Here is a 22445-nt window from a genome sequence, read left to right as displayed (position 1 = left end):
GAGAAATCATGAGATTTTTCTGAAGGTTTATTGCTTAGCAGATCCTTTAAAGTCCAAAAGAACATACTTCCCACATTACTCTTTGATGAGCAGGTATTTAAGAATGTAATTTTGTTAATCCAACTTTTTATAACAGGGTCAAAGTTAAAAACGAACTAGTTTCTAACACTTTTCCAGTTCAGCTGGAATAACTGTGCCAGTTCAGCTTTCTGGACTCTGCTGGTCAGGGATGACTGAGCTCTCTCTGGCTTAGCTCATTGCCCTAGCAAGACAGATAAGAAATAAAAGTATTTATCAGTGCAAAATGTGATACTTTCACAGCCCACAAAAATACATTATGAAATTGTCCAAAGAAGGGCAGTATTTCACAAAAACACACACATGGTCATTGTATTTATTTGTACTTTTCTTCTATAATTGGGAAAACTAGCACAGGCTTGGCTCACCATGGCAGGCACTCTATAAAGCTAATTGGCTGACATGATTAGTAACTGGGGATATGAACAGTGATTATATTATCCCGAAATATGAACCTGAAAAAGGCTTCTCTTCTTGTCACAAATATTTTAATCAGGATGTTTGTAAGCATATCTTATAGTCTTATGCTCTTACAAAACTGAAGTTGACTCATGCAGTTCGTTCACAATGTTACTGAATTATTTTCAGCCAGTATAAACTTAACCCTCACATGACTTTCCCAAGAGGAAAAGAAGTGCTTTCTCCTCTATATAGTGAAGCCTCATCAGTGTCACAGAAGTAATTCTCTCTTGTGAGGAGGTACCCACATGACTTGGTTAGGCCATAGGCAATCCGGCTTACGCAGTGATACTCGCTTTGTAAAGTGTGCTTTATCTCTTTATATACTGAAGAGACTCTGACAATTAAAAGGTCACGGCTGAAATACAGAGTGGGGTACGGGGAACAGCTAAGGCAAGGATATTTATTAAACAGAAACATCCAGATAATATGGTGATTAATTACTCAGCTTTTCCCATCTGAGGTTGAGTTCTTCATGATACAGGCCAAGAGCAGGAATGGCAAGTTCATGTCACCATTCCTGCCTCTCTTCCACACACCCCCCACCCTCCTCCCACCCTCCCCCCAGAAAACCCATGTGGCAGACACCACAATTTTCTTTTCCATTGGACTAAGTCTCGGAGTTTGGTGTTAGTAACTTCTGACTACAAGGAATAGGGAACCTTAAGAAAAAGAGGATTTATTTAAGGATACACATAGTGTGAAGTCAGAGAGTTGTTCAGAATCCAAGGCAAGTCAGAGACTGGATTCTTGCCCTATGGCCCACCTGTTCAACCTCTTGTAACATATCTGTGCTTTCATTCCTTGACTGACCAATCTTTATATTCCACAGTCTGAATGCTTCAGAGAGTCAGTTTACCATGCTTCCTTAATTGCCATTGTATCTATCACTAAGCACAGCTTTGGCTCCAGGTTTTGCTGTGGGTCAGGGATAGGCAGCCCGTGGATACTGGCACTTCTTGTCTTTATCGTAGTGGTAGTTATCCAAGTGCGTTCAGTTCAGGAAAATCCCAAATTCAACACATGCTTGTTATGTGCAACCTTCTTTTTTATATTTTAATAAGTTTATTTTTAAAAATTATGCTAAACTGACCTCATTCTCTTTTTTGAAGCACATCAGCAGAATGTCATAGGCACATATGTTGATTTAAAAAATATCTTTAAAAATTTTCTAAGACCATTATGTGCAATTCAGAGAGATATGGGCTACATAGTAGAAGAGTTATGTGGATTCTTAACAACTTACCCAAAAATTGACAATTAAGATCACCCTGAAGACAGGTTTCTATCATGATGTATGTGGGTTCTGCAGTACAGAGAGGAAATGTAGGTCGAGTATGTGGGATGAAGGGCTGGGTTCTTCTGCTTAATAGCTTTTTGACCTTAAGGAAGTTTTCCTTCTACGCTTCAGTCTTTCTATCTATGAAATAGAGGTGATAGGGTCTACATCTTAAGATGGTTAGGAGTACTGAGTGAATATAAAGTGTTCAGAACAGTAGGCTACTAACATGTAGGTAGAGAGGCTTTATCATTAAGGTAGAGTGGAGGTTGAGGTAGGGTACTTTATCATTAAGTCACCAAGTAAAAGAGCAAGACAAGTCCCTGTTAGAATAAATGTGCCCAAAGTGGCCAGATGAACGTCTGTCAGGGATGCTGTAGAGAGATCTCTTCTGTTAATGAGAAGGCTGACTTAGATGATCTCTCAAGGATCCTTTGACAATCTAATTGTGCCCTGAATACTAAATTCTGTTTATGGAGTAATTCTATAGAGTTACTCACTAAGAAGGGCTGGAGTCACCCGTAACAAAATGGGTGTGCTTTGGAAACATCTGAGAACCCGGAGAACCAGTAGCTCATCTTTCTTACGTTAGGTGAAAACATGAGAAAGTTCAATAGCCACAAGCTTGTGAAAAACACCTTCCTGTAAAACTGAAGAATCAAGAAAGAAAAAGAGAGGTTTGTCTGCTTCATTTCTTCTTCTTCTTCTTTTGCTTCTTTCTTCTTTAAAATGACCACCTGGCTTTAGCCATCATCTGGAATGTACTTTAGGCTCAAAAGGAACAAACATACACCTTCGGTGATTTGCCAAGAGTATCAAGGTAACTGCCTTGCTTTGTTTGCAAGAAATGTTTGCTAAATTTTTAAAATTCTGGTTTTATTACACTACAAAGCCATCAGTACTTTTTTGCAGTTTGTAGAGCCCTCAGATTAAAGCCAAAGGAAATCAAACCAAACAAAACATAATGACTTGAGGAGTGGCCAAGATGATGGAGCAGGAAGACCTGGTGTTCACGTCCTCCCAGAGGCACATCAAAATTGCAATTATTTACAGACAAAGTATCCATAAGAGCACCCTGAGGACTAACAAAAAAGGTCTTCTAAAAGCTAATGTTATAAAGAAGGAACCACAGTGAGTAGGGGAGGAGGGGCAGAGATGCAGTTAGTCAGGACTCACGTCCCCCAGGTAAGTGATGCACAACTGGGAGGATAATTACAGGTGCGGAGGTTCTCCCCCAAAATCAGGGGGTCCAAGCCCTGCATTGGGCTCCCCAGCCCAGGGATCCTGTACTGGGGAGACCAGCCCCCAGAACATATAACTTTGAAGGCCAGTGGGACTTTCTTTAGGGAGACCCAGAGGGTTATGGAAAGTAGAGACTCCACTCTTAAAGGGCACACACAAAATCTCACATGCTCCAAGATGCATGGCAGAAGCAGTAATAGGAAAGAAGCCTTGATCAAACCCACTTGCTGATCTTGAGAGCCTCTTGCAGAGGCAGGAGGCAACTGAAACTCCCCCTGGGGACATAGATGCAGCCATTTCGGGGAGGTCAACCCACCAGGAGGGCACTGGCACTGGTAAGCACCACTTTAGAGTCTTCCCTGTAGCTTATTAGTGCTGGAAACTACTTGCCCATCAGCCAGTCCAGGGATGCCCCAGGCCAGGTGCCCCAGGTGGGCAAGGTCTTGACCTCACCCCCTAGAAGAAAGGACTCCTTGAGGCTCCAGCCTTGTGCCAGGACACACCCTCACGTACAAGCTGGCCCAGGACCCAGCCCCAGCCACCCAGTGGGTCTCCATCAGCTGCAGAACCTTCAGCCCCTCAGTCAGAGACCCCAGGACACAGCTCCATCCGTGGGCTGAAACGAGGCTTGGAAAGAGGCCTCCCCCACCTCTGGCAGACACCAGCCCCGTGAACACCAAGACCCCGCAGCCAACTGTATCAGGACCTGGTGCACTAACCAGCAGACTAACACCAACTCCAGGGCACCGGGACCTGGCCTCATCCACTAGCAGACGGGTGGCAGCCCTGGGACCCCCAGGCCCAAGCCCCACACACCAATGGGCTGACCAGACCCACTGCCAGCCATGTCAAGACCAGGCCCATCTGTTAGCAGGCCAGCGCCACTTCAGGATAGATGAAAGACTTAAACGTAAGACCTGAAACCATAAACTCTAGAAAGAAACTAGGCACCACACTCTTTGACACTGGCTTTAGCAAATTTTTTTTTTTTTTTTTTGATGTGTCTCCTCAGGCAAGGGCAACAAAGCCAAAAAAACAAGTGCAACTACATCAAACCGTAAAGTTTCGCACAGTGAAGGAAACTATCAACAAAATTAAAAGGCCGCCTACTGAAAGGGAGAACATATTTTCAAGTGATACATGCAATAAGCAATTAATGCCCCAAACACATAATGAACTCATACAACTCAACATGAAAAGACAATTTTAAATGGCAAGAGATCCTAAATGGACATTTTCCAAAGAAGACACAAAGATGGCCAACAGGCATGTGAAAAGATGCTGAATGTCACCAATCATCAAGGAAATTCAAATCAAAACCACAATGAAATATCACCTCACATCTGTGGAAATGGTTAGCATGTGTTGTCAAAAAGATAATAACACTGTTGGTGAGGACTTGGAGAAAAAAGAAACTTTGTGTATTGTTGGTGAGAATATAAACTGGTATAGCTAGAAAACGGTAAGGAGGTTTCTCTAAAAAATTAAAAATAGAACTACCATACCATCCAGAAATTCCACTTCTGGGTATTTATCTGCAGAAAATGAAAACGCTAATTATTAGAAAAGATAATGCTCCCCTATAGCAGAGACCCAGAAATCCAGAACGGTAATCATAGAAAAGTGATCTTAAGAAGCCAAGAGAAAATGCTTCCTACAGCTAAGATGCAACTTCATCTCAAGAAAACATAGGAAAAATCTTAAAAAGGGATAATTTAGGGTTAAATGATTCTATGAACACAGAACTATTCAACTATATATGAAACTTGAAAATTCTCAATATCGGTAAAAAAAATCACAAAATCTATGAGTGGCTTAATAAATGTACAAATTCTCAAAATTTTATTTCCTATTACTACAAGTATTTATATTTCTAGTTACATTTTCCCCAGCTATCATCTTAAGCATTAAGTATTTTAGAAACATATTGTACTTACAATATAAACACAAAAAGTGCACCTGTCTTAAGTGTACAATATGAAATTTTACAAACTAAACACATCCATGTAATTAATAAGCCACCAGATAAAAACTAAACATTAACACTGTTTTGATATTAATTTTTATTCAAGAAAAGAAAACTCATGTTCTGTTCTGGATAGGGTCTTCTCCAGCACAATTCAAAAGCATCAGTTCTTCAGTGCTCAGCTTTATGGTCAAACCCTCATATTCATACATGACTGCTGGAAAAAACATAACTTTGCCTATGCAGACCTTTCTTGGTAAAATGATATCTCTGCTTTTTAATATGCTGTCTAGGTTTGTCATATCTTTCTTTCCAAGGAGCAAGCATCTTTTACTTTCAAGGGTACAGTCACCATCCACAGTGATTTTGGAGCCTAAGAAAGTCAAGTCTGTCACTGTTTCCATTACCACCCCCCCCCATCTATTTGCCATGAAGTGATAGGACTTGTTGCAAGGATCTTAGTTTTTGAATGTTGAGTTTTAAGCATCAAGAGGCCCTTCAGTTCCTCTTCCGCTTTCTGCCATTAGGGTGGTACTACTTACGTATTATCTACTACCATCTGCATATCTGAGGTTATTGATATTTCCCCCAGCAATCTTAATTCCAGCTTGAGCTTCATCCAGCCCAGCATTTCTCATGATGTACTCTGCATATGTTAAATAAACAGGGTGACAATATACAGCACTGATGAACCACTTTGAACCAGTCCATTTTTCCATGTCCGGCTCTAACTTGCTTCTTGATCTGCATACAGGTTTCTCAGGAGACATATAAGGTGGTCTGGTATTTCCATCTCTTGAAGAATTTTCCACAGTTTGTTGTGATCTACACAGTCAAGGGCTTTAGCATAGTCAATGAAGCAGAAGTAGATGTTTTTCTGGAATTGCTTTGTTTCTTCTATGATCCAACAAATGTTGGCAATTTGATCTCTGGTTCCTCTGCCTTTTCTAAATCTAGCTTGTACAACTGGTAGTTCTCAGTTCATGTACTGTCAAAGCCTAGCTTGAAGGATTTAAGCATTACCTTGTTAGCATGTTAAATAAGCACAGTTGTGCAGTGGTTTGAATATTCTTTGGCATTGCCCTTATTTGGGACTGGAATAAAAACTGACCTTTTCCAATCCTGTGCCCACTGCTGAGTTTTTCAAATTTGCTGGCATATTGACTGCAGCACTTTAATAACATCATCTTTTAGGCTCTGAAATGGCTCAGCTGGAATTCCATCCCCTCCACTAGCTTTGTTTGTATTAATGCCTTCTAAGGCCCAGGGACGGGGGAGCCTGGTGGGCTTCCGTCTATGGGGTCACACAGAGTCGGACACGACTGAAGTGACTTAGCAGCAGCAGCAGCAGCAGCAGCAGCAGCAGCAAGGCCCAATTGCTGTGATTCATGGGGTCGCAAAGAGTCGGACACGACTGAGCGACTGAACTGAACTGAACTGAACTGAACTGAAGGCCCACTTGATTTCACACTCCAGGATGTCTGGCTCTAGGTGAGTGATCACACTATCATGGTTATCTTAGTCATTAAGACCTTTTCGTACAGCCCTTCTGTATATTTTTGCCACCTCTTCTTAATCTCTTCTGCTTCTGTTAGGTCTTTGCCTTCTGTTAGGTGGTTGTTGTTTAGTTGCTAAGTTCTGTTCAACTCTTTTGCATCCCCCATGGATTGTAGCCTTCCAGGCTCCTCTGTCCATGGAATTTCCCACGCAAGAATAATGGAGAGGGTTGCCTTTTCCTTTTCCAGGGGATCTTCCCAACCCAGATATCAAACCCATGTCTCGTGCATTGGCAGCAGGATTCTTTACCACTGAGCCACCAGGGAAGCCCTAGATTCATATATCTTATTGCCTTTATAATAGCTTCATGTGGCTGTCTCATAGGCATCTCAAATCTAACACATCACAAATTACACCTTTACTTTTAAATCCCTAAACCTGACCACTCCCCCAACTTTTCATCTTGGTAAATGGCACCAATCACCCAATTACGAATACCAGACATCTGGAAGTTAACCTTCCTTTTCTCTGTCATCCTTACGTGTGTACTAAGTCACTTCAGTCGTGTCCAACTCTTTGTGACCCTATGGACTGTAGCCCGCCAGGCTCCTCTGTCCATGGAATTCTTGAGGCAAGAATACAGGAGTGGGTTGCTATGCCCTCCTTCAGGGGATCTTCCCGACCCAGGGATCGAACCGTGTATCTTACGTCTCCTACATTGGCAGGCGGGTTCTTTACCACTGAGACACCTGGGAAGCCCCATCCTTTCATCCCTAATTCATAATTAAGTTTCATCAATTCTACTTCCAAACTAAATATCATATCCAACCACTTCAAACTACCACCATTTTTTTACCATCAATTTTTTCTTTAATATGGAATGTGTGCATATACTACAAAATACAAAAGATATTAGAAAGATAAATTCAGTAAAACGTCTATCTCTTCCCAGCTCTGCCAAATGCAATTAGTGGTATGGGTTTTGTGTGTGTATGTGTATGTATGTGTATCCTTTCAGAGATTTTTTTTCACTACCACCATTTTCAACTTTCAACCAGTCCATTCTCCACAGAATAGCAAAAGTGATATTTAAAAAAGAAATCTGCTGGTACTTCCTTGCAGGAAATCCCCTAATATCAGTCCTTTTGTGGCTGATGTGACCTCTTGGTGATAACAAGCTAGCTGCAGGGGAACTAACGGTTCACAAATATTCTGTAAATTAGAGCATCATTAACTGAAATAAATTAAGTGCAAAAGTTTATTGGGCTTGAAATTCACTTTAGCAAGAACAGACAATGAATCATTAGGCAGTTTAAATAGTTTCACTTGCGGTAAATTATTTACTAGCTGTAAAAAATATTTTAATATACTGTATCACCAACTCAAAACTTGTCATAGGTGACTAAGGAATTTTAAACAATCATTAGAAAGTATTCATCAGGAGCTGTGTGAGCCCTTTCCCGCCGCTTTCTCTGCCACCTCTATGTTCCTCTCTGTAAGTCTCTGAGGCAGGATGGCCTGGGGGTTCCGCGCATCATAAGGCTCAGCAGGTCTCCGCCTTGCCTTGGTCATCAGCATCGACAGATCCTTCCAGTAGACGCGGTTCTGGAGGGGCACGGCTTCACTCGGGAGAGGGCGCTGGGTGGACCGCCACACGACTGTATTGTTTTGGTCCTGCCTATGAAATGACTGCGTGAGAAGGCCTGAGACATTGCCTCTTGGGCGCAAGGCCAAAACAACTACCCGTTAGGCGCTCGGGTTCCGAACTTTCACTTGACAGGCGGAGCAGCTTTCCAGGGGCGGGAACACCCGCTGAGAACAAGCGCTGGTCGCCTGGGGGCTACGCCACGTCCACGGAAGGCGCCCGTCCTCCCCGCTCAGCCAATCGCAGAATCCCTCCCCGCTGACGTAGGGCGCGTCGGCCGATTTGGCGCTCGGGTGGGCGTGCAGGGCGCGCGGGGTGCGCCAGGAGCGGATCGAGGCGAGTCATCGCTCGCGGTGCAGAGTGGCGGAAGCCGAAGGGGCGGTGTCGCGCCGGCCTGCGTTCCGGCTCGGCCCTCGGTTCTCCCGCGAGGTCTGGCGGCGGCGACGCGGGAGAAACAGCGGACCCGCCACTGGTGAGACCTGCGTGCCCGCCAGGGACTCGGGGAGGGGGACGCGGGCTCGGGGAACGCCACCTGTCGGCCCCCAGGGCCTTCCTCCTTCGGCCTCCACCCGGAGGCCTCAGATCCCCGCCCGGAGGCTCCGCACCTCACCACGCCGCCCGTCCGCACCCGGCCCGAGCCTCGCTGTCTTCCGTGGGCCTTCACGCCAGGACCGCTCCTTAGTCCAGTTGTGGGCTCAGCTGTTGGCTGGTGCAGCAGTTTTGAGTGCGGACCCCGGGTGAGTAACCCCGGAGTGGAGCTCGGGGTCTCAGAGGAAGGCCGGCTGCACTCTGTTCCTCCGGCTATCCTGAAAGACAGCAGGCAGCCGCTCACGGAGATGTGCAGAAGGCAGGGAGCTCCGTGCAGATGAGTGGCCCGGGATGTGAAGTGTCGGACGAAAGATGATCTTGAAGGTCTGCGCCTAACCCTGACAGTTCTCTGAGTCTGGGCTTCCCTGGAAGCTTGATATGCATTTATTTCACTCCCCTGCCCCAGCACACTTGTAAAATTGTTAAAGCACGAAAGTTTTTTTTTTTTTTTTAAATCCTGATGGAGAAGAGGCGTAGGGTACAGCTTGGCATTTAGAGATAACTGTTCGAGTCGACTGTGAAGGCTCTGGAAGGAGTCACACCCGAGTATAGATCAGGATAGTGTTGTGAATTTCAGACCACTTTAGATAGACCTCTCCTGATTCATGTGAGCCTCATCTGGTCTGCACTGAGGGAAGAGAGGGATTCATCATATGTGCCCTTCACTCCCGCGGGGCCTGGCAGGAAGGTTCTCACTCATGAGTGCTTATGAAATGAACAGACACAGGCAAACACGATATGGGCACTATCTTGAATGCTGATTTGGTGTTTGGTTTTGGCAGTTATTAGAGAAGGAAATGGCAACCCACTCCAGTGTTCTTGCCTGGAGAATCCCAGGGACGGGGGAGCCTGGTGGGCTTCCGTCTATGGGGTCACACAGAGTTGGACACGACTGAAGTGGCTTAGCAGCAGCAGCTATGATTTGGGGCAAGTAAATTGGCTTTCACTGAGGTATGCCCATTTGTAAAACAGGGCTAGTGAGATAGGGCTGTGAGGATGAAGTGAGTTAATGCTTGTAAAGCTCTTAATGTGTGCTTGGCAATTGTTTACTTTGATGGTTTCCTCTGCTCAGAAGGGCTTCCCTTGTGGCTCAGCTGGTAAAGAATCTGCCTGCGATGTGGGAGATCTGGGTTTGATCCCTGGGTTGGGAAGATTCCCTGGAGAAGGGAAAGGCTACCCACTCCAGGATTCTGGCCTGGAGAATTCCATGGACTTTAGTCCATGGGGTTGCAAAGTTACTCAACTGATCAACTTTCACTTCACTTCTCCTCAGAAACTGCTTGAGCCAAGTGTCTTTTTCGATAGTTGAGTGGGACCACAGTATTTATTTTCCTGGAAAGGGTCACTCACCTTTTTGTCAGTATTTGTAACAGTCTTGAGAGAATGTAGGTTTCTCAGATCGCCAGTGAGTTCGAGGTGAAGGCTTATTTTCATACCAGTATCTATGTTTTAGTGGCTCTGGTTACTCATGGAATTGAGTGAAATGAATGTAAATATCCAGTCCATCTGCTTTCTGAGCTTTAGGCTTTAGTCTTTAAGGACTGTGGACAGTGCACCTTTGTTGTTCATTTAAAAGATTTCTCGTTTTCCATACAATATTTCATATTGCTGAAAAGGATAGAAGACAACATGACACCCTCTACCAATCCTCAAGATTTAACACATATTAATATGTTACCATGTTTGTTTCAGATCTCTACTTCAACGATTTTTAAAAAAATGTTTACAAAGAAAACAGAAACCCTCTAAGCCCTCTTTACCTTTCCCTTCCCTCCTCCTTCAGAGGTAACTACTTTCTTGAGTTGCTGTATAATTTTACTATAGATCAGTAAACAACATATAGTAATGTTTTACATATTTTTAGATGGTGCCCTATTGTATCTTTTTAGAATATGTTGTTTTTGTCTAACATTATATTTTAGATGTTTATTGACACAGTTCAACGTAGTCCATTTATTTTCATTACTGAGAGTCCACTGTGTAAATAAAAAAGTTTTATCTTGTTTTACATTGCACTTTATGCAACTTAAAAACTCCTGGTATAGTTTAAGTCCATTATGTCACATTTATTCATTTCATACTGGTCATGGAGATTCTGATCACAGTTCTTAGTGTAAAAATGGATCCTTAGACATGACATTTTATCCAGAACAAATAATAATTATACTGGGCAGTGAAAGAAAATTTGTTACTTTTGTTCCTGGTGCTTCTATTGGGAAGGTGATCTATTAATGTGGCTTAGTGGCATGTACTAGATTCTAAGTTCCTAAAAAACTAGAGGTGAGATCTTCCTCAGCTCCACATCTCTGCTTTCCGTTGCTCTGCACAGAGTCAGTTCTCAATAAATCTTTGTGACACTTTTACTTTCAGGGCTCTCATAACCCTACATATATTTGAAAAGTTGATGGCCAGCAATTTTCAAAATAGCACTGTAAAAAATATAATTTTACTTATTTTGGCTGTGCTGGATCTTCATTGCTGTGCAGGCTTTTCTCTAGGTGTGGAGAGTGGGGGCTACTGTCCACTTGCGGTGTGCGGGCTTCTCATTGTGGTGGCTTCTCTTCTTGTGGAGCACTGGCTCTGTGGGATGTGGGCTTCAGTATTTGTGGCATGGGGGCTCCGGAGTTGCGGTTCCCAGGCTCTAGAGCACAGGTTCCATAGTTGTGGTCCACAGGCTTAGTTGCTCTGCAGCATGTGGGATACCCCAGACCAGGGATCAAACCCTCATCTCCTGCATGGGCAGGCAGATCCTTTACCATTGAGCCACCAGGGAAACCCAGAATTGCACTTTTAGATTTGATATCTCTAATGCCTTTAAGGGCTTCCCTGGTGGCTCAGTGGTTAAAGAATCCGCCTGCTGATACAGGAGACGTGAGTTTGATCCCTGGGTCGGGAAGATGCCCTGGAGAAGGAAATGGCAACCCACTCCAGTATTCTTGCCTGGGAAATCCCACAGACAGAGGAGCCTGGTGGCTCTAGTCCATGGGAGTCACAAAAGAGTTGGACATGACTTAGTGACCAAAAAACTACAACAACAATGTCTTTAAACTTTCCCATTTTGCCACTTGATTCAGAAACATAATTAAGAAAAATTAAAAAGCAAAGTATGTAACAACAGTTTGTAGAATATATTACTAATTGCATAATACACTCTATACATAAAATATATTTGTATTTACATATGTGAAGAAATATATGTGTATTTTTTGTATATATACAGTTTATCTGTAGAAGGATGGATAAGTAACTAGTAACTCTAAGCATTCAGGGAGAACTACATGTCTGAGAACACAGATGAGAAGACTTTTAGAGCCTCTTGTGCCTTTTCAGTTTTAAACTGTGTGAATGTACTATCTAATCAAAAGTTAGTTAAATTAAAATTAATTTTTAAAAAGAATTCTCCCCTTAAAAAGGATTTTTACCATTATTACACTTTTTTAAAAGGATTTAGCTTTTTAAAAAAACTTTTGGTTTTAGTAACATTATTGTATTTTTCATAGTTTGTGTAATATGGCTACTTTCACTTTTGGTAGAATAACCTTTGAATTACCTGGTAAGCACTAAGCATTTTAGAATTGCCAGATAGAAAGTTTACTATTCTAAAATAAATACAAATTTACCAACCATTTGGTCGGTAAAAAAATCCATTTGCTTTGCCTCACCTAGCAAATTAAATATCATCAGCAATTTATTCAGCTCAAATTTAATGAGTGGAAGAAGATTTACGTACAAAAACCCTTAGGCCAGCTGGTTTTGGAAAAATATCTTTGTCTCTTTGGTTAGGTAGTGCTTGTGGGAAAAGAAAATGTGAAAGTGTTAGTTGCTCAGTTGTGTCTGACTCTTTGTGACCCCATGGACTGTAGCCCACCAGGCTCTTCTGTCCATGGGATTCTTCAGGCAAGAAAACTGGAGTGGGTAGCCATTCCCTTCTCCAGAGGATCTTCCCTGCTCAGAGACTGAAGCCTGGTCTCCTGCATTGTAGGCAGATTCTTTACCATCTGAGCCATAGCTAGTGCTTCAGTCAGTTCAGTTCAGTCACTCAGTCGTGTCCGACTCTCCGCAACCCCATGAACCACAGCACGCCAGGCCTCCCTGTCCATCACCAACTCCCGGAGTTCACTCAAACTCATGTCCATTGAGTTGGTGATGCCATCCAGCCATCTCATTCTCTGTCATCCCCATCTCCTCCCACCCCCAATCCCTCCCAGCATCAGACTCTTTTCCAGTGAGTCAACTCGTCGCATGAGGTGGCCAAAGTATTGGAGTTTCAGCTTCAGCATCAGTCCTTCCAATGAACACCCAGGATTGATCTCCTTTAGAATGGACTGGTTGGACCTCCTTGCAGTCCAAGTGACTCTTAAGAGTCTTCTCCAGCACCACAGTTCAAAAGCATCAATTCTTCAGTGATCAGCCTTCTTCACAGTCCAACTCTCACATCCATACATGACCACGGGAAAAACCATAGCCTTGACTAGACGGACCTTGGTTGGCAAAGTAATGTCTCTGCTTTTTAATATGCTGTCTAGGTTGGTCATAACTTTCTTTCCAAGGAGTAAGCGTCTTTTAATTTCATGGCTGCAGTCAGCATCTGCAGTGATTTTGGAGCCCAAAAAAATAAAGTCTGACACTGTTTCCACTGTTTCCCCATCTATTTCCCATGAAGTGATAGGACCAGATGCCATGATCTTCGTTTTCTGTGTCTATTAAATGTAAACAAAAAAGAAGTCTTGGCAGAACAAGGGAAGGGATGCATACCTGATGACTGATGGATTTAAATATTATCTGTGGCATATAGCCTAGTCCATGCTTCAGCTGTTTCTATGGCTTGGGCTTCATTGGTCTTCCACTGCTCTGCTGCATCATTTGTTAATGGATCATCTGGACTGGGAGCACTTAACAAAGTCTGGATTGATAGCAAAACTATGCACATCTGCAGTACTGGGGACTACTTGTCTTTCAAAATATCAAAACATTCTTCCCAACTTGTCTACATTAGGATGATACATTCTGGTCATGAAACATACTTTGGGGGCTGCCATTGGGTATTCTTCTGAAGGAATGGTTCAGGTTTAAAAGTCCCTCCCTTTATCACTATACTTAATGGTGGTTAAAGATTTAAGACTGCAAAATTTTATGTTTATATCTTGGATCTATCATTCTGATTATAAACAAACTTTTTGTCTCTGTAATGTCTTATTATTGAAGTACAGTTGAACTATAATGTTAATTACTGTTGTACAGCAAAGTGACTCAGTTATACATACATACGTTCTTTTCATATTCTCTTCCATTATGGTTTATCACAGGATATTAATTTTTATTTTTGCAACTTCAGGAACTCTATTTTCAGAACCTCTCAAAAAGAAAACAAATCATGGAGAAGAAAGAGAATAACCGGAAGCTTCGGGTTTGTGTTGCTACTTGCAACCGTGCTGATTATTCTAAACTTGCCCCCATCATGTTTGGCATTAAAATGGAACCTGAGTTCTTTGAACTTGATGTGGTGGTACTTGGCTCTCACCTGATAGATGACTATGGGTAAGATGAAAGCATTTTCTTATGATATTCTTCATTGCAACATAGTGTACTACAGAGAACTTGGGTCCTGGAGCCATGTGGACCCAGCTTCAAATGCCAGTTCTACCACTTAGTTTTTAAGTGGCCTTGGAGAAGTTGCCTAGCACTTCTGAGCTTCAGGTTCCTCAGTTATAAAATGGGGTGGAAACTTGTATTGCAGGTTACTGTGAAGAATGGAGATAGTGACATAAAGTGTCTATACAGGGATGCTGCCTATTAGATGCTTGGTAAATTATAGCTATTATTATTACTACTATTTGCTACTACATTCAGAAATGCCATTTATAAATATATATTGTGTGACTATAATGTGATTCTGTACAATCTGTTTTGTGAGTTCTAATGCTAATCCTACATGAAAGTAGTAGATACTCAACAAGATTTTTAAAATCTAATATATAAGATAAAGTAGAATTACCATTACCATTGATACTTATTTTGATGACATTAGGTTTGTTATTGATCACAGTCTAAATATGAAAGATGAAACTTGAGAAATCTTTGAGGGAGCAGAAAGAATGTATATACCAAAGATGAACATTCATTTTGTTATATGTGTTAATAATAAAGTGGCTTTAGTGCACCCTTGTGGCATGAAAACATTAATGCAGCCTCTGAAGAAGGTAAAAAAAAAACAATATGAAAGAAGCTTGTGTTAAGATAAAATTATCTTTTTCAGACTGTCCTTTAACAATAAGATAATAACAGCAAAAAAAAAAACCTGCTTCTAAAAACAAGTTTGGCCATTTGTGGTAAGAAAACAAAGACTAGAGAAGAAACTTATGGATAGCTTAAAAGTTCATAGATTTTTAAAATGTGAAATGAATTTTGGCTATCTAAGAAAATCCGCTTGAGTGTTCTTACATTATTGAACAGAAATTGGACAAAGTAAGAGAGAAATTTTAGTTACAAACTGAGGTAAAAATCTAAGTGTGTTCTTTTACTTCTTTGAGAAAAGTTTGGCAGAAGCTGGTAGGGGAGAGGCTTTCAAAGAGATGGTGGTAGGTTTCTTACCTGCTTGCCACAGTAGCTAAGGGGGAAGGTAGTGTTTGTTAGGTGAGACTGTTAAAATGGAAACTTGACTGGTACTGGAAATATTTGTCTGTAGTACATTCTCGCACAACATATTGGTTGCTTATGGGGAGAAGCGCTGGATGACTGGAAAACAAAAGCCTTTTCACTGTATAACCTTTTGTATCTTGAGTTTTAAACCATGTGATTATATTATTTAAGAAGACATTAGGGCTTCCCTGGTGGCTCAGTGGTAAAGAATTCACCTGCTACTGCAGATGTGGGTTTGATCCCTGGTCAGGAAAGATCCCACATACCATGGAGCCACTAAGCCTTTGTGCCACAACTATTGAGCCTGTGCTTAGAGCCAGGGAACTCCTACTACTGCACCCTCGCACTGCAACTACTGAAGCCCAAGTACCTTAGAGCCTATGCTCCACAACAAGAGAAGCCACCACAGTGACAGAAGCCTGAGCACTGCAGCTGGAGAAAATCCTACACAGCAACGAAGACCCAGCCCAGCCGAAAAAAGATGTTAAATCAACAGAAGCAGTTAGCTACCTTTCTACCTCAACTAGTTGGATATTTTTTAAAAAACATCATTTTATACTCTTAAGAATTGGGCAAAAAAATTCAAATGAATAACAGACTCCTTAGGAATTCACTGGTTCATTTATTCAGCACATTTTTTTTCAGATTGGTGTTATAGGTGTTTTTGTTTTTTGAAGTATAGTTATTACAATGTTGTGCTAATTTCTGCTATACAGCAAGGTGACTCAGTTATATGCACATATACATTCTTTTTGTATTCTTTTCCATTATGGTTTATCCCAGGAAATTGGATATCGTTCCCTGTGCTATACAGTAGGATATTGTTGTTTATCCATTCTAAATGTAATAGGTTTCATTTATTAGCCCCAACTTCTCACTTACCCCCCGCTTTTTTAGTAGCATGTCATTTAGTATCCATGAAATCATTTTTTTCCCTCATTTCTTTTCTAGTAATTGATTTCTAGTTTTGCGCTCTATTTCAAAGGGATTCTGATTATGGTTCCTGATTCAGATGGTTAGGTATGAACATTCTGTAGGTAGGACAGTCTCAGAATTAAATTTGTGTTGCAATCTTAGAAGACATACCTGCCAGAGCTTTCCAAATTTGGTAAAAAAAAACAAAACGAAAAACCCCAGAAAAACCCAATATTGATGTACATATACAGAAAGGTCAACAACCCTTAATAGATAAATACAAAGAAAACTACATACAAACATTAGCATAGTCAATTTGCTGAAGACAAGAAAATCTTGAAAGCAATAAGACCAACTATTACATTTCTTACAGGGGAACTAGTGATACGAATAATTAACTCACTGAGAGTGGAGGCCAGAAGACAATGGAACATCTTTAATGTGCTCAGGAAAGGGGAAAAAAAACCTCTGCTAACCCAGAATTTTTTTTATCCAGTGAAAGTACCTTTTAAAAATAAAGTTGAAGTAAAGATATTTTCAAAGAAAAGCTAAACAAATTATCACCAGTAGGTATGTGCTGCTAAAAATGCTAAGGCAGATTCTTGAAACTGAAGAGAAATGATACCTGTTGGGAACTTATATCTTCAGGAAGGAGTAACTACAAATGGTAAAACACATGCGTATATATAAAAGAAAGAATGCCTTTAAAAAATAGATTTTAGTTTTTAGAATAGTGTTAAGTCCTGTGGCAATATTGAGCAGAAGGTACAGAAGTTACCCATATACCTCTCCTCCTCTATACATGCATAACATCCCCCACTATCGGCATCCCCTACCGTACCTCATTGGTACATACTGTTAAGACAGTGCACCTCCACTGACACATCATTATCACTCAAAGTCATAGTTTACCTGGGTTCAACTTGGTGGTGTAAGTTCTATGGGTTTGGACAAATGTATATTGACATGTATCTACCATTATAGTATCACAGAGTCATTTCACTGTTCAGTCAGTCAGTCAGTTGACTCTGACTCTTTGCGACCCCATGGACTGCAGCACGTCAGGCCTCCTTGTCCATCACCAGCTCCCAGAGTTTACTTAAACTCATGTCCATCGAGTTGGTGATGCCATCCAACCACCTCATCCTCTGACATCCCCTTCTCCTCCTGCCTTCAATCTTACCCAGCATCAGGGTCTTTTCAAATGAGTCAGTTCTTTGCATCAGCTGGCCAAAGTATTGGAGTTTCAGCTTCAGCATCTGTCCTTCCAATGAATATTCAGGACTGATTTCCTTTAGGATGGACTAATTGGATGTCCTTGCAGTCCAAGGGACTCTCAAGAGTCTTCTCCAACACCACAGTTCAAAAGCATCAATTCTTCGGCGCTTATTTCACTGTTCACTGCCTCCCAGATCTTCTCCTCTACCCATTCATCCCTTCCTTTCCCCCCAACCCCTGTTTCCTGGCAGTCATTGATCTTTTCACCATTTCCATAGATTTTTTGCCTTTTCCAGAATATCATATTTTTGGAATATCCTATATTATGTAGCCTTTTCTTTCATTTAGTAATATGCTTTTGAGTTTTCTTTATGTATTTTCATAGCTTGAGAGTCATTTCTTTTCAGTGCTGAATAATATTGCCTTGTATGGGTGTATGATAGTTTATTTCTGCATTTTCTTACTGAAGGATATTTTGATTGCTTCCAAGTATTGGCAGTTATGAATAAAGCATATTTTTGCAGATTTTTGTGTAAGTTTTCAGCTCCTTTAGGTATATATCAAGGAGCATGATTGCTCCTTGTAAAAAAGTACGTTTAGTTTTGCAAGAAACTGACAAACTGTCTTCCAAAATGGCTGCATCATTTTGTATTCCCCCAACGTCTAGTCAAGGGTATGGTTTTTCCAGTGGTCATGTATGGATGTGAGAGTTGGACTGTGAAGAAAGCTGATTGCCGAAGAATTGATGCTTTTGAACTGTGGTGCTGGAGATGACTCTTGAGAGTCCTTTGGACTGCAAGGAGATCCAACCAGTCCATTCTAAAGGAGATCAATCCTGGGTGTTCATTGGAACGACTGATGCTAAAGCTGAAACTGCAATACTTTGGCCACCTCATGCGACGAGTTGACTCACTGGAAAAGACTCTGGTGCTGGGAAGGATGGGGGCGGGAGGAGAAGGGGACGACAGAGAATGAGATGGCTGGATGGCATCACCGACTCGATGGACATGAGTTTGAGTGAACTCCAGGAGTTGGTGATGGACACGGAGGCCTGGCGTGCTGTGATTCATGGGTTCGCAAAGAGTCAGACACGACTGAGCGACTGAACTGAACACTAAATGAGAATTCCTGTTGCTCCATATCGTTGCCAGAATTTAGTGTTGTCAGTGTTCTGGATTTTGTTCATTCTAATAGGTGTGTAGCAGTATCTCTTTTTAATTTGCATTTCCTTGATGACACATGATGTGGAGCATCTTTTCATATGCTTATTTGCCATCTTTATATCATCTTTGGTTTAACCCATTTTTAAATTTGGTTGTTTATTGTTGAGTTTTAAGCTCAGGAGACAAGAAATCCTAAGGGAAATTAGAAAATATTTTGACCTAAATAAATATTACAGTGTATCAAAATTTGTGGGTATAGATTAATCAGGGCTTATGGGGAAATTTATCATTTTAAATATTAATACTTATGTGAAAAAAGAGGTTAGAGTCAAGGATCCATTTCCACTTTAATAAACAAGAAAGAAAATGAAGCCCAAAGTAAGTAGAAGGGAGGACCAAGGGCCAATAGAGTCAAAATCAATGAAATGTAAAACTAGACTAAACAGTAAAGAAAGTTAATTGAGCTAAAAGTTATTTGTTTAAAATAATAAAATCAACAAGCTTCTGCAGAACAAGGGAGAGGTAACACAGAAATTACCAACATAGGATAACAAAGAGGATATCACTACTGATCTCAGCCATTAAAAGAATAAAAGGAGGATATTAGGCCAGTAAATTGACAATCAATTTAGAAGAAATGGACAAACTTTTGAAAAATACAGCTTACAGTATTTTTTTCTACAGAAAAGATAGAAAATCTCAATAGCTCTATATTAAAGAAATTTGGTTCATTATCAAACCCTATAAAAATAACTTCCTACAGAGATACCTTCACCTTTGAATCCTATCAAACGTTTAAGATCCCATTAAATTCCTATGGGAATTCTCACAGGATTTTCTTTATTTACAATGTCATAGCTTTTGTAGGAAAATCCAAAGAAATCTATAAAATGACTGCTATGCCATCTATATGGTGTATGTAAAAAATCCTTCATAATCTGAGAAAACATCATAGTGTTAAATGGGTTAAATAGATTACAAAATTGTACTATGATGTATTCTCAACCATGTTAAAATATTATGGGAAAAAATTATGTATAAAGTGGTTAGAAAGAGGGACTTCCCTGGTGGTGCAGTGGTTAAGACTCCATGCTCCAATGTAGGGGATACTGGTTTGATTCCTGGTCAGGGAACCAAGATCCCACATGCCGCATGGTGTGGCAAAAAAAAAAAAAAAAAGAAATCATGGTAATACTGATGGTGCTGAGTGTGGTAGGTTTATGCATGATAATTTTCTGTATTTTTCTAATTTTTAAGTAATGTTTTATATAGTTTCCAAAAAAACTCAGATCTTTTAAAATCTAGTCAAACAGGAAACTTTAAAGCATTGAGAATTGCTATTGCTGTTGAAGCATGAAACAGACTTGAAACTGCATTTTACAGCCAATTTAAGCCTACATTTTCACACCAGTCAGAATTATGCTGCATGAATGGTACCATATAAAGAGAATTCAGGAGATAATTTCTATCACTCAGAAATTTATAATATAGTACCATATCAGGTATCCCGGTTCCATACTACTTTTTTAGGAGCATTTATAAATAACATTTTTTCTATTAAGTAGCATGATTTCTTTTTAAAAATTTATATGTATTTTTCAGTTCAGCTCAGTCGTGTCCGACTCTTTGCGGCACCGTGGACTGCAGCACGCCAGGCCTCGCTGTCCATCGCCAACTCCCAGAGTTTACTCAAATGAGTAAACTTACGAGTCTACTCTACATGAGTTTACTCATGTCCATTGAGTCGGTGATGCCATCCAACCATCTCATCCTCTGTTGTCCCCTTTTCCTCCTGCCCCCAATCTTTCCCAGCATCAGGGTCTTTTCTAATGAGTCTCTTCTTCGCATCAGGTGGCTAAAGTATTGGAGCTTCAGCTTTAGCATCAGTCCTTCCAATGAACACCCAGGACTGATCTCCTTTAGGATGGACTGGTTGGATCTCCTTGTGGTCCAAGGGACTCCCAAGAGTCTTCTCCAACACCACAGTTCCAAAGCATCAATTCTTGGGTGCTCAGCTTTCTTTATAGTCCAACTCTCACATCCATACATGACTACTGGAAAAACCATAGCTTTGACTAGACGGACCTTTGTTGGCATACAATATTTTTAAAAGGAAAGAAAAAGTTGTGATCACTGTAAAATTTAGTCTCTTTTTTCCTAATAAACAACATTCTCCCTCCAAAGTTCTCCCTCCAGGTGCTCACTGAAGCAGGGCACAGGTGAGACCTGCAGGGTGTGGGAGGTGTTGGTCTAGGTGGTGACTACAGGGGTGTTTGTGTAGAAAAAGTAAACAAGTGATCTGTATATTTATGGCCTATGCTTTTAATTTTTGTGTGTAACTTATACTTCAGTTTATTTTAACAAGGAAATTTTGTGAAATATTTCTCCCTTCAGAGTTAATGTTTATGTTTTTATAGCCCTATATTTGAGAACATGCTCTCACATTTTTATTTCTCCCTGCTTTAGAAACACATATCGCATGATTGAACAAGATGACTTTGACATTAACACCAGGTTACACACGATTGTCAGAGGGGAAGATGAGGCAGCCATGGTGGAGTCAGTAGGCCTGGCCCTTGTGAAGCTACCAGATGTCCTTAATCGCCTGAAGCCTGATATCATGATTGTTCATGGAGACAGGTTTGATGCCCTGGCTCTGGCTACATCTGCTGCCTTGATGAACATCCGAATCCTTCACATTGAAGGGGGGGAGGTCAGTGGGACCATTGATGACTCTATCAGACATGCCATAACGAAACTGGCTCATTATCATGTGTGCTGCACCCGAAGTGCAGAGCAGCACCTGATATCCATGTGTGAGGACCATGACCGCATCCTGCTGGCAGGCTGCCCTTCCTACGACAAGCTGCTCTCCGCCAAGAACAAAGACTACATGAGCATCATTCGGATGTGGTTAGGTGTGTGTCAGACTTTATTAGTCTAATGGTTGCTTTTGTCCCAAAGTTTGGTTATGTGTCAGTCCTTTGGGTAACTGTTGTATATAGAAGGTACCAACAGCAGTTAAGGCTAAAATTTTAGTTCATAAATCTTGCCCTGTGGTGTCACTTCACCTCTCTGAGACTCATCTTTTCTAAAAGATAGGCTTAATGGACTGAATTTTTAAAATCAATGTAATTTTTATATAAAAGAATGCTTTTCATCCATTAAATACAACATTACAGGTGAATATTTAGTTACAGGGACAGATCCCGACATATCAAAAAGGGAAAAAAAGGAAGCTACAAATTGTATAATGTGATGTTATTTTTATAAAAAACAATAGCATAATAGAAAAGTTGGTAAGTATGTACACCAAATCATTTATAATATTTATTTTTGGTTAGTAGAATTATGGGTATCTTTTTGCCTTTGTTTTTTTAGCACAATGAAAAAAATTAATTTTAGTGCCTTTCTTATGGGCTTATTGAAATACTCAGATGAGATAATGTTGAAAGCAGTAAGCCATAAGTACTTGTAAGGGATTATGATTATTGTTAAAAAGCAGAAGTTGTAGTTCTACAATCAGAGTTTGTTAGCCCTGTAATATAAGCCTTAAGGAAGGTTGTTCATTTATCTTCAGATCAATGATCTAGATTCCTGGTTGTTACTTTTTGCTAATCAGAGGCAAAGAAGAAAGGTTTGCAAACAATGTCAGTTGGTTAATTTATAATGAGAGTACTATCTTGAGGATAAATCAGAACTAATTGTTTAGGTATTTAGGACTCTTCTGTGAAAAGGTAGATCAGTTGAATAATG

The 22445-nt window shown here is 40.8% G+C and overlaps 1 protein-coding gene across 4 annotated transcripts in view; it reads left to right on the top strand.

Annotated features, from left to right (window-relative positions):
- GNE (glucosamine (UDP-N-acetyl)-2-epimerase/N-acetylmannosamine kinase) overlaps positions 1-22445 on the top strand; it is a 52056-nt gene that overhangs the window by 6765 nt on the left and 22846 nt on the right. The window contains exons 1-3 of one of the 4 annotated variants that reach the window (XM_055427052.2): positions 1656-8638; positions 14090-14292; positions 21156-21607. In XM_055427052.2, the coding sequence (XP_055283027.1) occupies positions 14129-14292; positions 21156-21607 (616 nt within the window). In that variant the 5' untranslated portion in view covers positions 1656-8638; positions 14090-14128. Of the gene's footprint in view, positions 1-1655; positions 8904-14089; positions 14293-21155; positions 21608-22445 lie in introns of those variants that run through there. The other 3 variants (XM_055427053.2, XM_055427051.2, XM_055427054.2) reach the window with 3 other exon arrangements.

The sequence above is a fragment of the Moschus berezovskii genome, chromosome 7 (assembly GCF_049115385.1).
Source record: "Moschus berezovskii isolate FMDL1 chromosome 7, NW_MosBer_1.0, whole genome shotgun sequence".
Classification (NCBI taxonomy): Eukaryota; Metazoa; Chordata; class Mammalia; order Artiodactyla; family Moschidae; genus Moschus; species Moschus berezovskii.
Note: the sequence above shows the minus strand (reverse complement) of the source record. Positions and strands in the feature narration are given on the sequence as shown.